The sequence below is a fragment of the Periplaneta americana genome, chromosome 1 (genome assembly GCF_040183065.1).
Source record: "Periplaneta americana isolate PAMFEO1 chromosome 1, P.americana_PAMFEO1_priV1, whole genome shotgun sequence".
Taxonomy (NCBI): domain Eukaryota; kingdom Metazoa; phylum Arthropoda; class Insecta; order Blattodea; family Blattidae; genus Periplaneta; species Periplaneta americana.
In genome coordinates this window covers 165,669,931-165,691,448 of record NC_091117.1, presented here as the reverse complement: position 1 = coordinate 165,691,448, position 21,518 = coordinate 165,669,931, and the positions used below count along the sequence as shown (strand labels likewise).

General features: G+C 37.7%; 1 protein-coding gene across 4 annotated transcripts in view; it reads left to right on the top strand.

The window, feature by feature from the left end:
- LOC138703326 (carcinine transporter-like) overlaps window positions 1-21,518 on the top strand; it is a 39,474-nt gene that overhangs the window by 6,820 nt on the left and 11,136 nt on the right. Inside the window, exons 1-6 of one of the 4 annotated variants that reach the window (XM_069831127.1) lie at window positions 3,145-5,724; window positions 8,158-8,273; window positions 12,488-12,650; window positions 12,767-12,924; window positions 18,315-18,483; window positions 20,831-21,052. In XM_069831127.1, coding sequence (XP_069687228.1) covers window positions 5,447-5,724; window positions 8,158-8,273; window positions 12,488-12,650; window positions 12,767-12,924; window positions 18,315-18,483; window positions 20,831-21,052 — 1,106 coding nt within the window. In that variant the 5' untranslated portion in view covers window positions 3,145-5,446. Of the gene's footprint in view, window positions 1-3,144; window positions 5,725-8,157; window positions 8,274-12,487; window positions 12,651-12,766; window positions 12,925-18,314; window positions 18,484-20,830; window positions 21,053-21,518 lie in introns of those variants that run through there. The other 3 variants (XM_069831139.1, XM_069831147.1, XM_069831131.1) reach the window with 3 other exon arrangements.

Below are 21,518 nucleotides of genomic sequence, written 5' to 3'. Positions count from 1 at the left end.
TGCAATTTCATGGTCTATATTTACTTAAACTGAACTACTTCATAACATTTGCAATAAATCTTTCAACAAGATAAACTGTACTTTATAGCTTCACCTGTATGCACTAGTTCGCGTGGGTTTATTCACTTAGTTTACTTGTATAAGGCCTTTAAAAACGCTCGTGATTAATGCAATTAAACTGCAATTAATGTGTTACATAACAGAACAGGTAATATCACATTAACATCCACCTCTTTTTAAATTTTGTCATTGTATTAAGTAGTAAAACAGTATGGATACTATATTATAATCACGTAATGAGAAATCGCGCTAACACCGTGATTGAGGGTTTACATTGCAAGTCGAAAAAACGCAGATTCGTTTCTCGACGGAGTTATAGAATTTCTCCATTGAGCAAATCATTTTCTTTTTTATTTCAGTTGGTTATTTAACGACGTTGTTTCAACTACTAGGCTATTTAGCGTCGATGAGATTGGTGATAGCTAGATGATATTTGGCGATATGAAGCCAAGGATTCGCCATAGATTACCTTGCATTCACATTACGGTTGGGGAAAACCTCGGAAAAACCCAACCAGGTAATCAGCCCAAGCGGAGATCGAACCCGCACCCGAACGCAACTTCAGGCCGGCAGGCAAGCGCCTTAACCGACTGAGCCACGCCGGTGGCTGAGAAAATCCTTTTTTTTTTATTTTTATTTTATTTTAGTAGGTTATTTTACGACGCTTTATCAACATCTTAGGTTATTTAGCGTCTGAATGAGATTGTGATAATGCCGGTGAAATGAGTCCGGGGTCCAACACCGAAAGTTACCCAGCATTTGCTCATATTGGGTTGAGGGAAAACCCCGGAAAAAACCTCAACCAGGTAACTTGCCCCGACCGGGAATCGAACCCGGGCCATCTGGTTTCGCGGCTAGACGCGCTAACCGGAGAAAATCCTACCTGTCGCAGTACAGTCATGGTATTTACTCAGTTTCTAATATAAAAAGTACCAGGAATATTTACTTGGAAATAAAGGTGAGAAGGACGTAGGATTGACATCCTACTGCTACTAATGCCGACTGTGTAGAAAAGCTGGGAGCCTTAACCTCCCGCTACGCTAAGAGCCTTCATGGGCTATGATAGGGATAACTTTATATTTTTTAACATACAACGAAATTATGCTACTTATAAAACAACATATCGATGAAATAAAACAGTATGAAGACCTTTTCCTGGCAAGGGTAATTTGAAGCATCAAAACAAGCCTCAGTGGAATAAAGATGGTACTCATTTTCTCATTACACGTTTTACGTTCAGTTGCTTTATCATGGTACTAACGAGATTCCTGTTTACAGTATAATGTTTCACCAACTATCATTGAAAACAAAATATAAATTGGTTACTTTATCGTGGAATTAAATAGGAAGATTTATGTACTATGATATAATAAATTTTACGTTCCTTCTTACCAAACAATAGAGTATTATGGTCACTAATCTGTTCGGGAAAGATACAATATGTTAGCATTTTAGAAAATCCTCTAATAATGTGCTAAAATTACTTCTGGCTTTCGAAGTATTTGTGACGAGAAAGAAACAAAGACGCTCAATCTATATACATTTGTAACTTTGTCTTCTGAAAATTCAATCTTTGATTTACTCTATTACCATAACGACTAAAGTAAAATGAAATTGGTTAGTAATTCGTGTGCTATATATTTTCAAGTCTAAATAATTTTGCCTGAAGATTTTCTTCATTGGGAGCATTATTCTGTAGACCAGTGGTCGTCAGCACTCGCTGAAATGTGCAAAGGGTAAGCGGGGCCGTCCCGCGTGCACCGTCGTGCAGCAGGAAGAGGTAGAGAGCATACCTGCTAGCAGCTACGAGTGCACCATGGTGCACTATGTAAGAGACGCTAGCCCCAGGGTGCTCTGCGCTCACGACCGCTGATGTAGACAATATTTCTCACAGAGAATTAAGTTTTCTGTAACGCATAGAGGAGAATGAGTTGAATTTGAAATGTTAATCGAAAAACATATTTATACTCTAAATTTTCTTTGTAAATTTTTTCGACCCGACGAATAATTTATTATAGATGTAATAATTACAAGATGTTTTTCAGCCATTATTTCATTCACTGCATATATTTTGTAAGGAACAAAATGTTTGAAAAATTGTTATAACAAATTTGGAATACATTGCCAATTTGTATCATCAACATTTCCTCACAAATGTTCTTCTACCAGTAGATTTTGAATATCAACAAAATTTGTCCAATAATGTAGGAGAAATGGCTGTACACAGACAGAATGTCATATAACTACGCAGTGAGAAAGGGGTTCCTAGTCGTTGGGGTTGTTACAAAAACTAAATCTGCTTCAGTTAGCTATTCGTAACGACTACAAGGCAAGAAAGAATCCCTTATCATCACAATCTTTGTTTATCTGAAGACGAAGATAGAGACAAACTTAGAAAGGATGTGATTTTCTATTTCATTACCGGTGATTGAAACTATCCAGTCTACACCTTTTCTGAAAAAGCGTATTTCCGTGAACATCTCGAAATCATTTTTTTTTTCAGCATTCCAATAGTGACTTCTACATTTCGTGTAGTGGCAAAAAGAACGTAGGTCTACACTCGCATCTGTTCTTTGTTCACATCTATAGGGTCTTAGGTCTTCTCGTCCCATAAACAAATTCAAGCTTTTTTTAACTTAAAGATGAAATTCAATCAAAGGAATCAGAAACAGTCTATTCCTCGTCCAATCATTCATTCCAGTCCCGAATTAAAGGACTACCGATTAAGCTACCTTTGCACGATCAAAAAGACCGCGGTCTTTAAGAAAATTAATCAGATTAGTGAACAAGAATAAGCGCAATTTTACGTTTCATGTGTTTTCTGGATCGCCGATAAAAATTATATAATGATTTAGCGAAGTGGTCCACACCTGTGGAGTAACGGTTAGCGCATCTGGCCACGAAACCAGGTGGTCTGGGTTCGATTCCCGGTTGGGGCAAGTTACTTGGTTGAGGTTTTTTCCGGGATTTTCCCTCAACCCAATATGGGCAAATGCTGGGTAACTTTCGGTGCTGGACCCCGGGCTCATATCACCGGCATTATCACCTTCATCTCATTCAGACGCTAAATAAACTAAGGTGTTGATAAAGCGTCGTAAAATAACCTACTAAAATAAAAATAATTAGCGAAGTTTTGGTTTTCCTATAGAGAGTAACACAAAGTGAACACAACAGCGTTTATTTACTTAACGCGATTAATGAGCTCTTTGTAAGCAACAATTCGAAATTTTAGTGGTGGTATATTTGCCTGCTCATATAGTTACTTAATCTTCACATTTACATTTTGGTACAATTCTTGTCTACAGAGCTGTTGGTAACGTAAATTTCCGGATATTACACCCACATATTTTGGACATTAGAGATGAACAACTATGAGCGTATTCCGAATCTCAGCGCTGAACAATCTGATGGCATCACGGTGTTCCGAATTTCACCGATGGAGTCACTGATGCTCCACCGGTGTCGCACCGGTTCCATCAGCTTGCAGAGGTGGTGGCAGTCTCCATCAGCCGCCATCAGTGAATCTGATTGGTTCTTGTATAGGGCGGGGATTAGCATACGAATGACATCGTACACTGTTGTGTCATGGCGGTGTGTTCTGCTTTAGTTCTGCTGTATTGTTTGTAATGAGCATAACGTAAAAACAATATGTTAATGGCTTATGAGCGAACATGTCAACGGACCAGTTGTTACTATCGGTTCAAGAAATTAATTGTTTATGCTCTTTTTTCTTTGAACGAGATGGCAGTACGGAAATTTCGCAAAATTCTGCTAGCGTAGCACAGACAACAACTTATACAGTCGCCACGACAGCCATCGATCCTTCCTACAGTTTTGTTCCTATTTCACTGCAGCGTGACGTCATTGTTGTCCACCGGTATGGTGAGATTCGGAATACGCTGAACGATGGAGAAAGCGAGAGTAACGGCTCCCGCAAAGCCGAAAGCCCGCACGACTATATTGACTATATCGCGTCGTTGACGTAAGACTGCTCGTGAGTGTTTCGAGACTTCGAGATTGATCAGTCCCGAAGTCTCGAAAGCATCAAGTAGCCTTGAATCGTCACAACTGTTTATTTATACCTGACTGAACTTTTATCTACTTTAGCAACTGTTATATATGTATAAACATCAATTAGCCTATTTGAAACTTCATCTCTACCTTTCAGTGTATAATATTCCGTTCCCCAATCTTTATTTAATTACTAGGTCCTTATTAAAAGGCTAGGAATTTCCTTTTTATTTGTTTGAGATCAAGTGTGCAATCTCAAGTAAAAATATATTAACGTTATGTTTTATGTTTCTTAGAAATGCAAATTTATTTGAAAATCGTTTTTCTTTTTTTTTTTTCTATTTATGTAACCGTAGGTAATATCATATAATAGAACCAGAACATTTTGATAACTAAGATATTATTGTTTTGTCTTTTTGTCTCATTTAAACATTTATAATGTTATTTATTTCAATAACGTATGTTATTCAAAGTTACGAAATCTTTCCACGCCGACCAAATACTATTTCGATAATGACGAGACGAGACTCGAAAGACAAATGCAGCGAATACAGCGAACATAGCGAGCGAGAGCGGCAGTTAGTTTTGTTCATCTCTATTGGACACGGCTTCCTTTCCTGGAGTGGCAGAATACTGACAAATCTAAGCCTCGAAGCAAAACGAAAGACCACATTAGCAGTAAGCAATGCATACTGCAGGCGGTATTCGAAACTATTGCTATGTTTTTCATGCAGCGTCAAAGATACGCTGTAACCAAATTATACTAAATTAATGTAAGTTAATTTACCCTCTGCCATAACTGAAGCAATTGCATCCCTAACAACATATCCAAGAGAAACACATTTGATTTTGAATTGTCCTAAAGAAAGCGGAAGATTTGTCTTCCTCTTGTAATAAGATGTGTTTGTCTCTTGTCATTTTATTTGTTCTGTGTCGCTTTGGTACATAACCTTGTAACATGATTAGGAAGTTCCGCTACTTGGGAATACCAAATGTTGGCCATATGCTCTCAGAACTTGTAACGAAACGAAAGAAATAGCTTTAAGGCAGACAATACAGTTCTTGTCACGGAAGCACTGATGTCTGAACTTTGGTATCTCTGTGTATAACGTAACGTACACACGTTATCAGCATCTCTGTAGAGACTAATTGTAACAAAATATACAAATGTGCAGTCAAATATATATAGGCCTACACTATACAATTTCCAATTCGTTGCGTCTGATTGTGATGTTTAGCTCTCCCATATTGTTCTGAAACAGTACAATGGTGCAATATGCCTATAAAGAGATAAGACCTCCAGGATTAACGAGGCACAAGAAAAGGAAGTCTGCCAGTACAGCAGAGGCCGTAGCTGGGATAGTGTGTGCCCGTGATGGTGAGGAAGAACTCGACGCGACTGTCCTTTCTGACCGGGTCAGGGGACGTGAACAAAGATGCCCTCTTCGAAGGACTCATGCGTCACGTAGGTCTAAATGGCAGGTACCAGACAAGGTTCAATCTGGTGTTCAACCTGGTGTTCATCGTGTTCCTGGCTATGCCGTACCTGAACTTGGTGCTGGCCATGACAATACCTGAACACTGGTGCCACGTCCCGGGTAGGAACGAGACCAACTTCACAGAAGAGGAGTGGAAGACTCTCACGATACCGAGGTAAGATGGCGTCAGTTCAGGCAATTGCAGAGGAGTGCGGGAAAAAGCGAATTAGCTCGGTCTACCAAATGGACATCACTCACCATGTCTTTCCGTATAGAAAATTTTGGGTGTGTCTACGCTATTATTTGCTATCACCTGTTTAAAATCATTTAAGCCATTTTCTATATTAAAATATTCATCTCTGCTTGGCAATGAAGCCTTTTATCTCGGTTGTCCGAATTTCACATTCGCGAGAATAGTGATTCAAACTCTGACTAGTCGAAACTCACTCTCAACTGTGAGGTTCGAGTTTCGATTATTGTGAGGATTGAGTCGTCAAACCACAAACGACTTTGAAACGACACGGACTTGTGACTGGAAATCATGCTTCTTTGACTAGTGCTTAGGGTCTATGGGTGCTATACATAGACATTTCGCTAGCCCGCGCTACGAGCGTGCTAAACTAGCCCCGGCTATCGAGTGATTACCTGTACAGGATTTATATCATATCATGTCGCTAACACTGGTTTATGAATACGAAAAACGTTAGTTCGCTGATCATCCACCGGAAGCCCACGCTAAGAATGTCTATGAATATGGCCCTATTTGTTTTAGAGCCTACTGCTTTCTACTTCATTTTCTTATTCCTTCACAGTGGAAAGGTGTACCCCGGTGTGAAATATGTGGCCAATATTGGAACTCACAAAGACTATAGTAATTATCTAACTTTCAGTTGATTTTGCTCCACTGTCAGTCCCATTGTCGGAGAAGCAGAGTTACAATGTTTTCATAACTCAGTGGAAAAAGAATGTGTTTAATATTAGAGGAGAAAAATTCGTTCCGGAGCCGGGGATTGAACCCGGGTTCCTACGTACCAAGCGCTCTCATCACTGAGCTACGCCGAAGTTCAATCCACAGCATCGGATCGAACCTCTCTCCTCCAGTGTTTTTCCTTTTGTGGCCTGACTCCAAGTTGGGCATGTATGCTGGCATTTTATATTGAGTCAACTGCCATTATACAAGGAGCGCACTGAATAAGAGTGGCTTGGTTGCCGGGATTCTACAGTAATATGCACAGTAATCTGTACAGTAATATGCACTATTGCTCGAAGAATCTACGTAAAGATTATTATTTTTTGGTCCTACAGAATACATCTGCTATGGTAACAATTAATATTCGGAAAATTTTTAAAATGCAATATTTTCACAAAATTTTTTAAAAGTTTCTTGCCTATTATATATCTAATAAGCAGTGTTAGGAACAAGTTTTTTCAGTAATAAACTGCGACATTCAGTGATAAAATGTATAAAAATAAATGCAATGATTGATGGCTTCAGTTGTCATTAAAAATATTACATATTAATAAAAAATATAGGTTTTAGAAGTTTGGTTCCTAAACTAATTGCAATGAATGTTTTTCCTGCCGGGTTTAAAAGTTTTTAGTGTGAACTAACTTTTTGAAAGAAATGATTGTATTCTTTATGATTGTCATGATGATAATGAAGATGACGTTGGCGATGATGATAGCAATGGTGGATGAAAATAACGAAAATAAGTGTAGCTAATGTGTAAATTATGTTTTATTTAACGACCCTCGCAACTGCAGAGCTTATATCAGCTTCGCCCGTGTGCTGGAATTTTGTCCCGCAGGAGTTATTTTACATGCCAGTAAGTTTAATGGCATGAGACTGTCACATTTAAGCACATTTAAATGCCATCGACCTGGCCCGGGATCGAACCCGTAACCTAGGACGCAGAAGGCCAGCATTCTACCGAGTGCTCCACGAAGGCCGACTAAATTTACAGGTGGTGATGTGATGACAACGATCACAACGTCATGATACTGATGTTTGGTTCCCATTTTATTTTATTTTATTGGGTTATTTTACGACGCTGTATCAACATCTAGGTTATTTAGCGTCTGAATGATATGAAGGTGATAATGCCGGTGAAATGAGTCCGGGGTCCAGCACCGAAAGTTACCCAGCATTTGCTCGAATTGGGTTGAGGGAAAACCTCGGAAAAAACCTCAACCAGGTAACTTGCCCCAACCGGGATTCGAACCCGGGCCACCTGGTTTCGCGGCCAGACGCGCTGACCGTTACTCCACAGGTGTGGACGTTTGGTTCCTTGTGACGTCTTATATCATTCATTTAATTCTTTAAAATGTGTATTGATTTTTTAAACTGGTTTATTTTACGATGTTTTTTCAACTAAGATGGTTAACTATAGCGTCTGAGTGAAAATAGTGATAATTCCAGCGATATGAGTCCAAGGTCCAGCACCAAAAGTTACCCAGGATTTGCTCATAGAGGGTTAAAGGAAAACCCATGGAAAACACCTCAACCAAGTAACTTGTCCCAACAAGAATTTGAACCCGGGTCCGCTCGTTTTACGGTCTTCGTTGAAACTATAGCGACTACAATATTATTTATCTTTTCATCTTACAGGGTCACAAATGAGCGCGGAGAAGAATCGTTCAGCAAATGTGGAATGTACAACATAAGTTCGCAGTTCAATTTGGCATCATTCCCTCTACAAAACGACTCAAAACTTCAAATAGTGAGTAAGTGATATTACATTAAGTAGGCTACAAAATAGGTTGCGAGAGTATTTTTGAGTTTTGGTTGAAATAGAAGTAAACATTCAACAAATTGAAGGAATTCGTTTTAGGTCGCGGCAGGGAAATGAATGTTCATATTCTTTGCATATAATTCTATCATGTATCCCTTTGCCCCTTGTGTTGTGCTTGCCCTTTGTTTTCTTGAGCAGTGGTTTTGTGTTATGCTAAGTGCATGATGTTACATCTCTCTCTGTATCTGCTGTTATGAATGTAAAAAAGAGAATTCATTACCAGGCAGTGGATTTTTGTTCCCGATACTGAACGTTAGGCATACGTCAGTTGCAGGCAGGGAGGTCACTGAACTCATTGAAATTATTCCTCCGTACATCAAGGGACATGACGTCTTATAGCTGCAAAGGGGCCGAAAATCCGCTCTCTGCCCATTACCTTATAAATGCCTAACAGTAGAGGAGAAGACAATGCCTGATGGCCTTATCTCTATCAGGTTAAATAAGTGCTACTACTACTACTACTACTACTACTAATAATAATAATAATAATAATAATAATAATAATAATAATAATAATAATAATAATAATAGGAAATCGGGTGGCTTAGCTGGTAGAGCAACTGGCTACGGAATGGAAGGTCACAAGTTTAATCTCAGACGGTGATATATTTTTCATTGCCAGAAACTTCCAGAACGACCCCGGAGTTTACTCAGTCTTTTGTCAAATGGAAAACCGGGTCATTCTCTGGGGTAAAAGGTGGCCTCTGCCTTCTTTTTCGCGATTATGATGAATCCTGTTCTGAGATTGAAGCACCCATTAGGTCGGATTCTGTTAGCTTCATATGATAGCATGACATAATATAAGTTTGGAAGTAGGCAGAATTGATGAAGATGGTGATAATGACTGTGAAATGAGCCCGGGGTCCGGCGTCGAATGTTACCCAACATTTGCTCTTTAATGGGCTGAGGAAAAACCTCGGCAATAACCTCAATCAGGCAACTTGTCCCAACCATGGTTCCCTAGTTTCACAATAAGATACGCTGAACATTATTCTGAAGAGGTGAACGGAAATTAAATTTAAAATGTATCGATAATAATACTATTAATTAATAATAAGCTGCCTAAAGACATCACACACTCCTGAAAAATAAATTAAAAGGAAAAGCACTTAGCGAAAGAAGTTAACTTGTATGAAGAACTAACTTAAAGCTCAATTAATTTTGGAGCTTTTATTCCGTATTATCCAGTGGTCCATTACCGATTTTGATAATTATAACAGACATAACTAGGAACTTTAATATGTAAACTCTAGTATACGAAAGAAAATCTCACATTGTCACGAATCTTAGTTGTCAACAAACATGAAACGAGAAGTACTTCACTTAACCCTTAAATTCGCAAAGTATCCTATAGGATATAACGGGTTAATAGGCTATAATTATGCTATAATTTTAATAGAACAACAAAAAAATTGGTAGGAAAATTAAAGTTTCACAAAACTATAATATTGTACGACATATAAAATATGGACATTGCGATAGTTGTTTTCTTTACATTCCGACACGAGAAATGTGTGAGAAATGAAGTTTTGCCAATTTAAGGATTAACAAACTAATATGAACCTGGATCAGCAATATGAACCATTTACACGACACTTTATTCCCATCAAATCAATCAAAACAGAAGATTACAAACCGTGACTTGGATATGGGCAAGAAAGCTTAGAATAACTGGCTCATAAGAAACATGATCTTCGTAGAAACAGAAAGTTTATGAAATACAGAATAAAGAGTAATTAATAAGATCAAGGATTGCACGATCATAGTAAAAATGTAATATATACACTGTATTATAGCATATAATATAAGTCCTTAAAATAAGCAATAGAATGCGTATTGGCGCATAATAGTTCTTATAGACAAAAATATCAGCTAATAGAAATGCTACAATGATGATACTCGTAGATGAAAACTGTTCAAATACTAGGTACTCAACTCAATCTTAAATATCTTATAACTAAATACCGTTTTCTTAGCCCAACAACATTGCAATTAGTGTAAGTGTGCACGGGAAATACATTATGTCACGTGTCCTTCAGTAGACACTCTGTTCACAAACACAAGTAACGCGCACTGCAGGGTCACTCTAAACATGTTAATTACTCCTAAACAAGTACAGTATACTTCACTTTAGCAATGTTTATGATATGATGCATTACTAGTTGAAATGAAGGTGTCTACAAGTGTGAAAGTACAGAAGTGGGTAGAGGAATTTGGAAGACAGTATGTCTGTAAGTTGCGACATAATTGTGTGTAATTTATGTAAGACATAATCTACTCTAAAATATGTTATTTACAGCAGGACTGTAATTAAAAAAACACATATAAATGATACTATGCGTTGTTTATATGAACTGCGTATCGTTCCTAGCGAGCGGAAGCAGGGGGAGGTGCGGGTGACATCTATACTCCTCGCTGTACTCAACTGAAATATACGTTTTGGTACGACTTCCTATCCATAGTTACCACTACTACACACTGCTCAGAATGTAGACCTAAATGTTTCAAAGACATTAGTTGTATTATCAACAGATCACGGCCCTTTAGCCCGGAGAATACTAATTCTAATGACGCCGGCCGTGAAAGCCTACATTCTAAGCAATACCTAAACTTTCACATGCTGACGAGAGTCTCAATGACGTTATTTGGCTTGGTTTTATGCTACTGCGCATTCCAGTGTGTAGGTAAGGTCTCATCTTCCAATCAGTACCACTTTGCTATCAGCACCCAATAACGCAACGTTGGAAATCCGCATAGTGTTACAGAGTTGTTAAATAACCGATTAAAATCAAATGCATATATGGAGGCATATCTAGCTTAACTGGTCAAACGAACAGACTTTCAATTTTATCCCAAATCTGGAATAGGCCTATAGATTTTTTCCCTTTTGTCTGTGATAGAACTTTCTAAATATCTCGATTAGTTTCCGAGTTACGGTCAAAAATATGCACCAGAAGCGTCCTAGACAGCATGGCCTGTATATAAGAGCGTATTCTGAATCTTAGCGCTGAGCAATCTGATGGCATCATGATGTTCCGAATTTCAACGATGACGTCACTGATGCTCCACCGGTGTCGCACCGGTTCCATCAGCTTGCAGAGGTGTTGGCAGTCTCCATCAGCTGCCATCAGTGAATCTGATTGGTTCTTGTATAGGGCGGGAATTAGCAGACGAATGACATCGTGCACTGTTGTGTTACGGCGGTGTGTTCTGCTTTAGTTCTGCTGCATTGTTTGTAATGAGCACAACGTAAAAACAATATGTTAATGGCTTATGAGCGAACATGTCAACGGACCAGTTATTACTACCGATTCAAGAAATAAATTGTTTATGCTCTCTTTTCTTTGAACGAGATGACAGTACGGAAATTTCGCAAAATCTTGCTAGCGTAGCACAGACAACAACTTGTACGGCCGCCATGACAGCCATCGAACCTTCCAGCAGTTTTGTTCCTATTTCGCTGCAGCATGACGTCATTGTTGTCCACCGGTCCGTGAGATCGGAATACGCTGTAAGTTTGTGGCTCGTTCTCCGAAATTTAAAATTTTCAAACGATTTCTCTCATAACTCATAAATTATTGAAGGCGATTTAAACTTCCATGGTTATTGTATATGTCACGTTCTACAATCCCTTATTACTAATAGAAAAATTATTATTAAAAATTTTTTAGCGAAAATTTTCAGGAAAATTAAAACAAAAAATGAAAATTACTACTTACACTTCAGATGAGTTAACTAAGTTGATTCACGTTGCTGCCACAACTTTCTGGAATGGGCCATATTAAAAATATTTTTAAAATCATGGGAGCTAGGATGGAAACGGTGATTGGGTGTACAAAAAAGTGCAAAACTTTCGAAAATTTAGAATATGGCAATTTTTTATTCGAAACAGTAGTTCTTGTAAATGAAGATATGAATTATAAGCTCGTAAATTTTCAACTTAATTGAGTAAGGGAGACTTGAGAAAATGAAAATAAATTTACGCAGTTTAATATACGAGTATTTATTATTATTATTATTATTATTATTATTATTATTATTATTACGATAACGATATGATTAATATGATCGTTACTACAATAATGATATTTTCTGTTTGTGTTCCTAACACTGAAGTATATTCATTTGTTGTGCTTACTTCCCCAGGTTGTCAGTACGGATGGGAGTATGACCGAACGTGGTACACCCGGACAGTCGTCACACAAGAGGACTGGGTCTGCGAGAAGGAACTACAAGTCACCAATACCTTTGTCTTCAGCAGAGCCGGTGATGTCATAGGCACGTTCATCTTCGGACAATTGGGGGATATGTATGTCACTTTCCAATACACAACTATTGCTGCTATATATCCCATGGACATGCGTATTCCGAACTTTGATTCCTATAATTATCTAAGTAATAAAACCAGAAATGGACTCGTTGCAGGATCGGTCGCCGGCCCGTGTTCTTCGTGACGCTGTTCATGTTGGCAGTGGGCCGCTGCATTACCGTGTTCGCCGCCGGCAGCTATCCGCTGTTCCTCGCCGTCACGTTTATTGGCAGCCTGTCGCAGTCTGCGGCCTTCCAGAGTCCCCTTGTACTAGGTACGTTCGCTAATTATAATCCGTATTTCAATGTTTTGCTGCCCCAATACGAGGTTCGTTATACAGTAGGATATTTAATTTTAGGTTTTGAAGGAAGAAATGTTTAAAATATCTTCAAAATAGTAGACATGTAATTTTAAAATATTTTTCTGCTTCAAAATAGTATAAATGTAATTTTAAAATGTTTTTCTGCTTCAAAATAGTAGACATGTAATTTTAAAATGTTTTTTCTGCTTCAAATAGTAGACATGTAATTTTAAAATGTTTTGCTGCTTCAAAATAGTACACATGTAATTTTAAAATGTTTTTCTGCTTCAAAATAGTATACATGTAATTTAAAAATGTTTTTTCTAGTTCAAAATAGTAGCCATGTAATTTTAAAATCTTTTTCTGCTTCAAAATAATATACATGTAATTTTAAAATGTTTTTTCTAGTTCAAAATAGTAGCCATGTAATTTTAAAATTTTTTCTGCATCAAAATAGTAGACATGTAATTTTAAAATGTTTTTCTGCTTCAAAATAGTACACATGTAATTTTAAAATGTTTTTTCTAGTTCAAAATAGTAGACATGCAATTTTTAAATGTTTTTCTGCTTCAATATAGTAGCCTACACATGTAATTTTAAAATGTTTTTCTAGTTCAAAATAAATAGTACACATGTAATTTTAAAATGTTTTTCTAGTTCAAAATAAATAGTATACATGTAATTTTGAAATGTTTTCCTGCTTCAAAATAGTAGACATGTAATTTTTAAATGTTTTTCTGCTTCAAAATAGTAGCCATGTAACTTTAAAATGTTTCTCTGCTTCAAAATAGTAGACAAGTAATTTTAAAATGTTTTTCTGCCTCAAAATAGTATACAAGTAATAAATTTTAAAATGTTTTTCTGCTTCTTTCAAATACCTATCTATTACTCTAGCTCTCTATAGCTACCTATCACTCTATCTACTTTTATGAAATGCGCATCTGCCACATCTCTCAATCTATCTCTCTATATACCTATATGTCATCATCATGAACTGTGAAGGGTTAATTATTATCAAGTTGAAGTTGGTCTTTCAATTTATTGATAATGAAACGCTTGTTTAGGAATCCTGGTGTTAGACATTCTATTTAGATGATTTACCCTCTGATAGTTTCTTATTTCTGACGCAACATGTTCCACTTTTAGTTTTTCCCCGAGGTTTCGTTTCGTTCTTTAACCAATCTTATAAAGCCCAAAACATGTCGCAAAAAATTAATCTGTGATGCCTCATTCGTCCATCTTATTCATTGTCCTGGCCTCACACTCATATTTTGAAAGTGAAGACGAAATTTTCATAACTCCGTTAACCTTCATTCAATGAAGTAAGTCAAAAATGTAGAACATAGTAATGTGAAATTTGTTTTATTTTTAAAACATTACAACCACGTAAATGGATTATTATTATTATTATTATTATTATTATTATTATTATTATTATTATTTTGTTCACGGCTCACCATTAACTGCTCTTTGCTCTCCCCCCTCAGGCGGCCGCGGCCACCGTTTGAAAATCATTGTTCTACTCTACATCTTAAGCAAACATAAAATATATATTATCGGGGCAGATAAAAAAGTTATTTTTTTTCTTCCACCTTGTTAATATGTCAAAACAAGTCCTTATACAAATTTTGGCCACTCCAGCGCAATTATGAGAACCGTAAACCATAAGTTGCCCTGGAGCCGTTTACAGAAAGAAAACACAATTTCATTGGAAACATTTATTGGAACAGATACAGCAATTGTTGAGCTATTTTTCAACATATTCCCCACCGGAATTTAGACATTTGTCATACCATGGGATCAACTTTTGTATCCCTGTGTCGTAGAAGTCTGCCGCCTGGGATCGGAACCAGTGTGTGACACCTCTCTGTCGATCCCATGATATGACAAATGTCTCAATTCCAGTGGGAAATATGTTGAAAAACAGCTCAAAAATTGCTGTATCTGTTCCAATAAATTTTTCCAATGAAATTGTGTTCTCTTTCTGTAAACGGCCCAAGGAAACTTACTTTTTACGGCCCTCGTATTTGCGTACGAGTGGCCAAAATCTGTGTGATCACTTATTGTGACATTAATTTGGTGGAAGAAAAAAGAAACTTTATCTGCCCCTATGAGAATGTTTTCATGTTACACCAGGGAGCCGCACTAAGACAATGTAAGAAAAAGGGTTTTAGCATAAAAAAAAAGGTTTTAAAACACTGTTCTAAAGTCTACACCATGAATTTGCAAACCATTTTTCGTTTGACTTCTCGACTTCTATAATCCTACTAGCAACCAAACAATTTCCCTAAAACCGTTCATCGCGCTTGAATTGTGACGTGGAAGTCTACCTTAATTGTGTTACACAATATCGTTCGTCACGCACATGAACTCAGAAACTGAATATGGTGTTTGTATGAAAGTATGGCGTCAGAGATAACAATGGGATCAGTAGTAAGTACTCATAATTCTAGCAAAAAACATCCCGGACAAATAGACAGAGTGAACAGTAAAACTGCATGATGCTGATGCTGGAATTCTCTTCCGTGATTAAGCACCATGTGAGATAGAGAAAATAGAAACAGCATAACAGTTTCCTCTCATTATGACTATCCATTAAAATTTAATCGTGTAATTTAAGACTGGATTAAGATCAGTATTGTAAAAATATTTATTCGCAACATCATATCGCGCGTACAGCCGATCACATAGTAGTTATTAAATGAATCTTCAGACGCATGCAATTTAAACCGCAGAAAGCGGCTGTATGTAGGCCCACCTGTTTTGATATGTCTCGAAATAATTTCACGATTACCCTAGTACCAACACATCACAAACATCATAATTATATAGGCTATAGTAATATCACAAGAGGTCTGATTTGTCGATAAATCCACGAGCGAAGTGAGTGGTCGCTCGTGGATTTATTTGAGAAATCTCAGATCTCGAGTGACATTTATTAGGACTATTTCGTGAAAAAATAAAAATGTAAATAATATATCCCTAAAATTCGCTCACAAAATGTTAATAATTGTATATTTATAAATACTTAACCTATTCAGACATTGTGAAGTTGAAATAGATGACTAACGATTACTGCAATAAAGAAAATGAATGTTATTCCGTAATGCCAATTGAGAAAAGTGAAATACAGGTTTTTAAAATGTTAATTAAATACATGTACTGCGCTTTTCTCTTGTTATTATAATAGAATTACGTTTTCATTGTCCGCTGAAATCACAATTTCATTTAAAGATTTTAATAATTACAAATAACCTGATTAATACATTAATTAAATTAACAGTTTTTATGAAGGAGTGTCTTTTCTTTAGATACAATTGACATGGAATTAGAAGATGAAGATGTAGATGTGGAAGTAGGATTTCGCACTTTATTTAGTACAACTGATTCATGCTCATCGATTTACGTGAAAAGAGTTGGAGACACTGACTAAACAATAGAATGACCATGCGATAAATTGATAGTGATAAATCGAGCTGCAGAAATTATCGCGATGTATGACTGTGATTGGCTGGAATTCAAAATTTCATTACACTTCATTGGCCGAAAATGGAATGACGTCATATAAACGAAATAGTATTCAAAATTATTTTTTTTTATTTTTACTTCTGGTCAACTTCTTCGCTTTCATGGCCGTTCACCACCACCACCACCACCACCACCACCACCACCACCACCACCACCACCACCATCTTAACCTACTCATCATCAAGATCTTCATATTCAACGAAAACTTAATCTATCTTCTTACTCATAATCTGTCATGATATCATCATCATCATCATCACCAACAACAACAACTTCACCATCCCTTTATTATTACATCGAAGGTTGCCTACAACGGAGAAAGGAACCTGTCAACTAATAAATTGTCCTACATATGAATTTATTGTCTTTCTTACGGAAAATCTCTACTCAGACTTAAGAATTTTAGTTTCCTGCATTGGGCTACCTTGTCTGTCTTCGAAGTACTCTTCTAACAAGAATATGTGATGCAGGTGGAAAAATTCTAACGTGCGCTTTTCTTTTATAGAACTGTGGCATTTAAAAGGAGTTTATTGCATTTGGACACTAAGATGAACATCATTGAAACTAATGAAAATGATAACATCAATAGTATAAAAAATTGTGAAAAAAGTACAAAATTTTATTTATAATGTATCACACCATCAAATATTCGAGTTAGTGAAATTCAGTATCTGTATTTCTTATGTAGTTCTCTTACAATTTACAATAATTATCTATTACATTCTCAAGAACTCTCTGATTGAGGATCTGACTGATATCTACATCTATTATTAGGCCTATGAGGCAGTACACCTCACTTGACGATATGTGTCAGAGGAAGAACAATTGCTTGTATACAGCGAAGTTTGACTAGTGTAATACAGTATGTAGCTAGTCGGCGATGTGTGTAATGGAGGGGGAAAGGAACTGACCACCCTACCCCATTATCTCCTGGCCTAGTTGTCTTACAAGTCATATCTTTTTGGTATCACTTGTGAGGTTCAGACCTGTCTTCGGACAGTTGACTAAACAACATTCACAAGAATGGTCATTTAAAACCTAGAAATTTTTGGCCTCGCCCACAAGTGTCTATCATTCTTTCCTTTTCAGTAGCCTACCATACCTTCATTTCCTTTGACTTGTTCAAAGTCTTGTAGTACTTGGTCTCGCCACCGACGTAGCTCAGTCGGCTAAGGCGCTTGCCTGCCGATCAGAGGTTTTGCTCGGGCGCGGGTTCGATCCCCACTTGGGATGATTACCATAAGGTAAATGCCAGATAATCATGGCGACTCCTAGCCTCATCTTGCCAAATACCATCTCGCTATTACCACTCCAATCGGCGCTAAATAACCTAGTAGTTAATACAGCGTCAATAAATAACCAAGTGAAAAAAAGTACTTGGTCTCTCCAATGAAATTTTGGTCTACCCAAAGTTCTTTTGTCTCCTGGAATTCCACAAAGTGTTTGATGTAGAACTGCTTTGTTATGCATAATAAGTTCGAACCATTTTAATGGTCCATTTCGGGTCCAACGTCAAGTTCATCCCCATTTTTAACACCAATATTATTTTCATCGTTATCATTGTCATCTTCATTGCAATGATTCTCATCATCTCAGTGATCAACATTAACATTATCATCAACACCTCCATCTTCATCGGCGGTCTCATTTTCATCTTCATGCCCATCATCTGGATTGCATGTTCTTTTTTGCATAATCTTTTCTGTTAATAATCCGTTTTCTTTTTCCCATCTTGCTCTTACCAGAATGAACGTCACATCTACCTCTTGAAATGTTGCATTTCTTTGAATGTTCCAGAGGCGCACGACTGACAAAGTGTCTGTTTCCGATTCCAGGCATGGAAATGTCTGCTGAAAACAAGAGGGCCCAAATTGCAATGCTACAGTGTCTGGGTTGGACCCTCGGTGTATGCCTCATGCCCATGATCGCTTGGGTCACCGGGGACTGGATCGCTTTCATCATTCTCACCTCCGCTCCCTGTGCCCTCTTCTTTTTCTGTTACAGGTCAGTATCATTCTTAGGGGAAACGGGATAATGTACACTTTTATTAAGGTTCGATAAAATCCGGCCAGTTTATTCTGCATTCGCTGGTTAGTTAAATGCCCGGAAAGTGAGACTGTGTAGAAGTAAACTGGCTTTATTATATAATTAACAATAGCCTAGGTATGTATGTATGTATATATGCATGCATGTAAGTGTATGTACGTATGTACGTGTGTGATCCATACCTGTGGAGTAACGGTTAGCGCGTCTGGCCGCGAAACCAGGTGGCCCGGGTTCGATTCCCGGTCGGGGCAAGTTACCTGATTGAGGTTTTTTCCGGAGTTTTCCCTCAACTCAATATGAGCAAATGCTGGGTAACTTTCGGTGCTGGACCCCGGACTCATTTCACCAGCATTATCACCTTCATTTCATTCAGACGCTAAATAACCTAAGATGTTGATAAAGCGTCGTAAAATAACCTACTAGAAAAATGTATGTATGTATGTATGTATTTTTAGTGGGTTATTTTACGACGCTTTATCAACAATTTTGGTTATTTAGCGTCTGAATGAGATGCAGGTGATAACGCCGGTGAAATGAATCCGGGGTCCAGCACCGAAAGTTACCCAGCATTTGCTTATATTGGGTTGAGGGAAAACCCCGGAAAAAACCTCAATCAGGTAACTTGCCCCGACCGGGAATCGAACCCGGGCCACCTGGTTTCGCAGGCAGGCGCGCTGACCGTTACTCCACAGGTGTGGACTGTATGTATGTATGTATGTATGTATGTATGTATGTATGTATGTATGTATGTATGTATGTATGTATGTATGTTGTGTGTAGGCGTATGTATGCAGGCTGTGTATATGTGTATGTATGTATGTATGTATGTATGTATGTATGTATGTATGTATGTATGTATGTATGTATGTATGTATGTATGTATGTATGTATGTATGTAGTGTGTATGCCTATGTATGTATGTATGTATGTATGTATGTATGTAGTATGTAGGCGTATGTATGTAGGGTATGTATGTGTATGTGTGTATATGTGCATGTATGTAGCCTATGTAGTGTGTAGGCCTATGTATGTATGTAGGCTATGTGTATATATCTATGTACTCGTATGTATGTATACGTGTAATTTTCGATGACTGAACTGTACTTCTGCTTTGTCAATGCAGTAACTCGGTTCCACTTCACTAAACCTTGGGCTATACTCGTATATACTACGTTTCAACATTAGCTTATAGTGCTCCAAATTCTTTGCCCTGGTGATCATATAGGATTTTGAATAATTTTGAGGGAAAAATTGTTCCGGAGCCGGGTATCGAACCCGGGACCTTTGGTTTAACGTACCAACGCTCTACCACTGAGCTACTCGGGAACTCTAACCGACAGCGATCCAATTTTTCCTCTATATCCACAGACCTCAAAGTGGGCTGACAACCGTCAAGCAACCAACTTCGAGTGCACACTAACTCCGTGTGACTTAAACTGTGGTTTTCTGTTAACGAACAGTGACACTGTGAGGTCTGTGGATATAGAGGAAAAATTGGATCGGTGTCGGTTAGAGTTCCCGAGTAGCTCAATGGTAGAGCGTTGGTACGTTAAAACAAAGGTCCCGGGTTCGATACCCGGCTCCGGAACAATTTTTCCCTCGAAATTATTCAAATCAACTTTACAGGGAGTTATACCTGAAATCTTGATTTGCATATAGGATATTGTCCGTCCCATCAGAATCTCCGCGCACGCTCAAACACACCAATTATAATGCGAATAATAGTACTACTCGTTGCAGTGAAATTGCAGAATTCACAGGAGTTGTCTACAGAAAAATTTCAGGTGGCACTAGATGTAAAAATATAACAAAGTCAAGTCTGATGACTCTGCGAGGCATACTGTGGTCATGAAGTCTGTTAAAGTTTTACGATATAGTCAGTATGGTACTTGTCTTACAACGAAATACAGTACTACTGAGTAATAGTATTTGTTACAACACAAAAGAAAACCATGAAGCAAGGAATGATTTATTTAGTGTTGCCTACCCACAAAGGAGCTAAAGTATGAACAATACATTGGCAATTGTAGAATATTTAATGGTTGCGAGACTCATATTTATATAACACTTTTAATCTCCTTTTGTTCATAGAATACTTATCTAAAGTACTGTATTATATTTCAGATTCACTCATTATAATGCATATTTTAAAAACATGTCCATAGATTTTGTACAGAATCCTTGCAGACTTTCTGTAGTGAATATGTCTTCATTATGTAATATATGATTTTTTTTTCCTTTAAAATTGCATCATCTCTGAATATAATGACCAGAGCTATATTCACCCTACCACTTCTGCACACAGGTTGTTCCCCGAATCGGCGAGATGGCTCGCAGCTAAGGGCAAGACGCGGAGGTGTGCCCGCGAACTGAGGCACATCGCGACAGTGAACGGGACCTTCCTGCCAGACGATGCCATGGTGAAGCTGAAGCTCATCGCGGCCAAGAAAGAACGCATCTACGGCCTGGCCAGCCTGTTCTCCAACTGGCGCCTGGCCAAGAACACCGTGCTCATAGTCTACCTGTGGTAACTGCAATCAAGTTCCTTCTTCAGCAATAGAGGATAGGGCGATAGTGAAATGAGAAAGGGAGAAAAATTGAAGTAACCTGAAAAAACCTGGCGATAGCTCCTTTTGCACTCCACATATCATAGATCTACCGGCATCGAATCTCCTCTCGTTTCTTGAGAAGCCGTCAGTTGAATGATCAAGTTATAGTTGGACTTTTTCAGAAACGATAAGATATTTCGTTTTAAGTAATGACTTGACTTTTAAATTATTTATCTTAAAAATGACCATTTCTTTACAGACATCTGACATCAAGAACAAAAAAAAAATAATAATCAAATTCTAAACTGAAGTAACGAAAGTAACACGCTTATGATATGACGATAATAATTCATTCATTCATTCATTCATAGTGTTCTGCCCAAGGGCAGGTCTATTACTGCAAACTCAGCATTCTCCAGTCTTTCCTTTTTCTGCCCTCCTCCG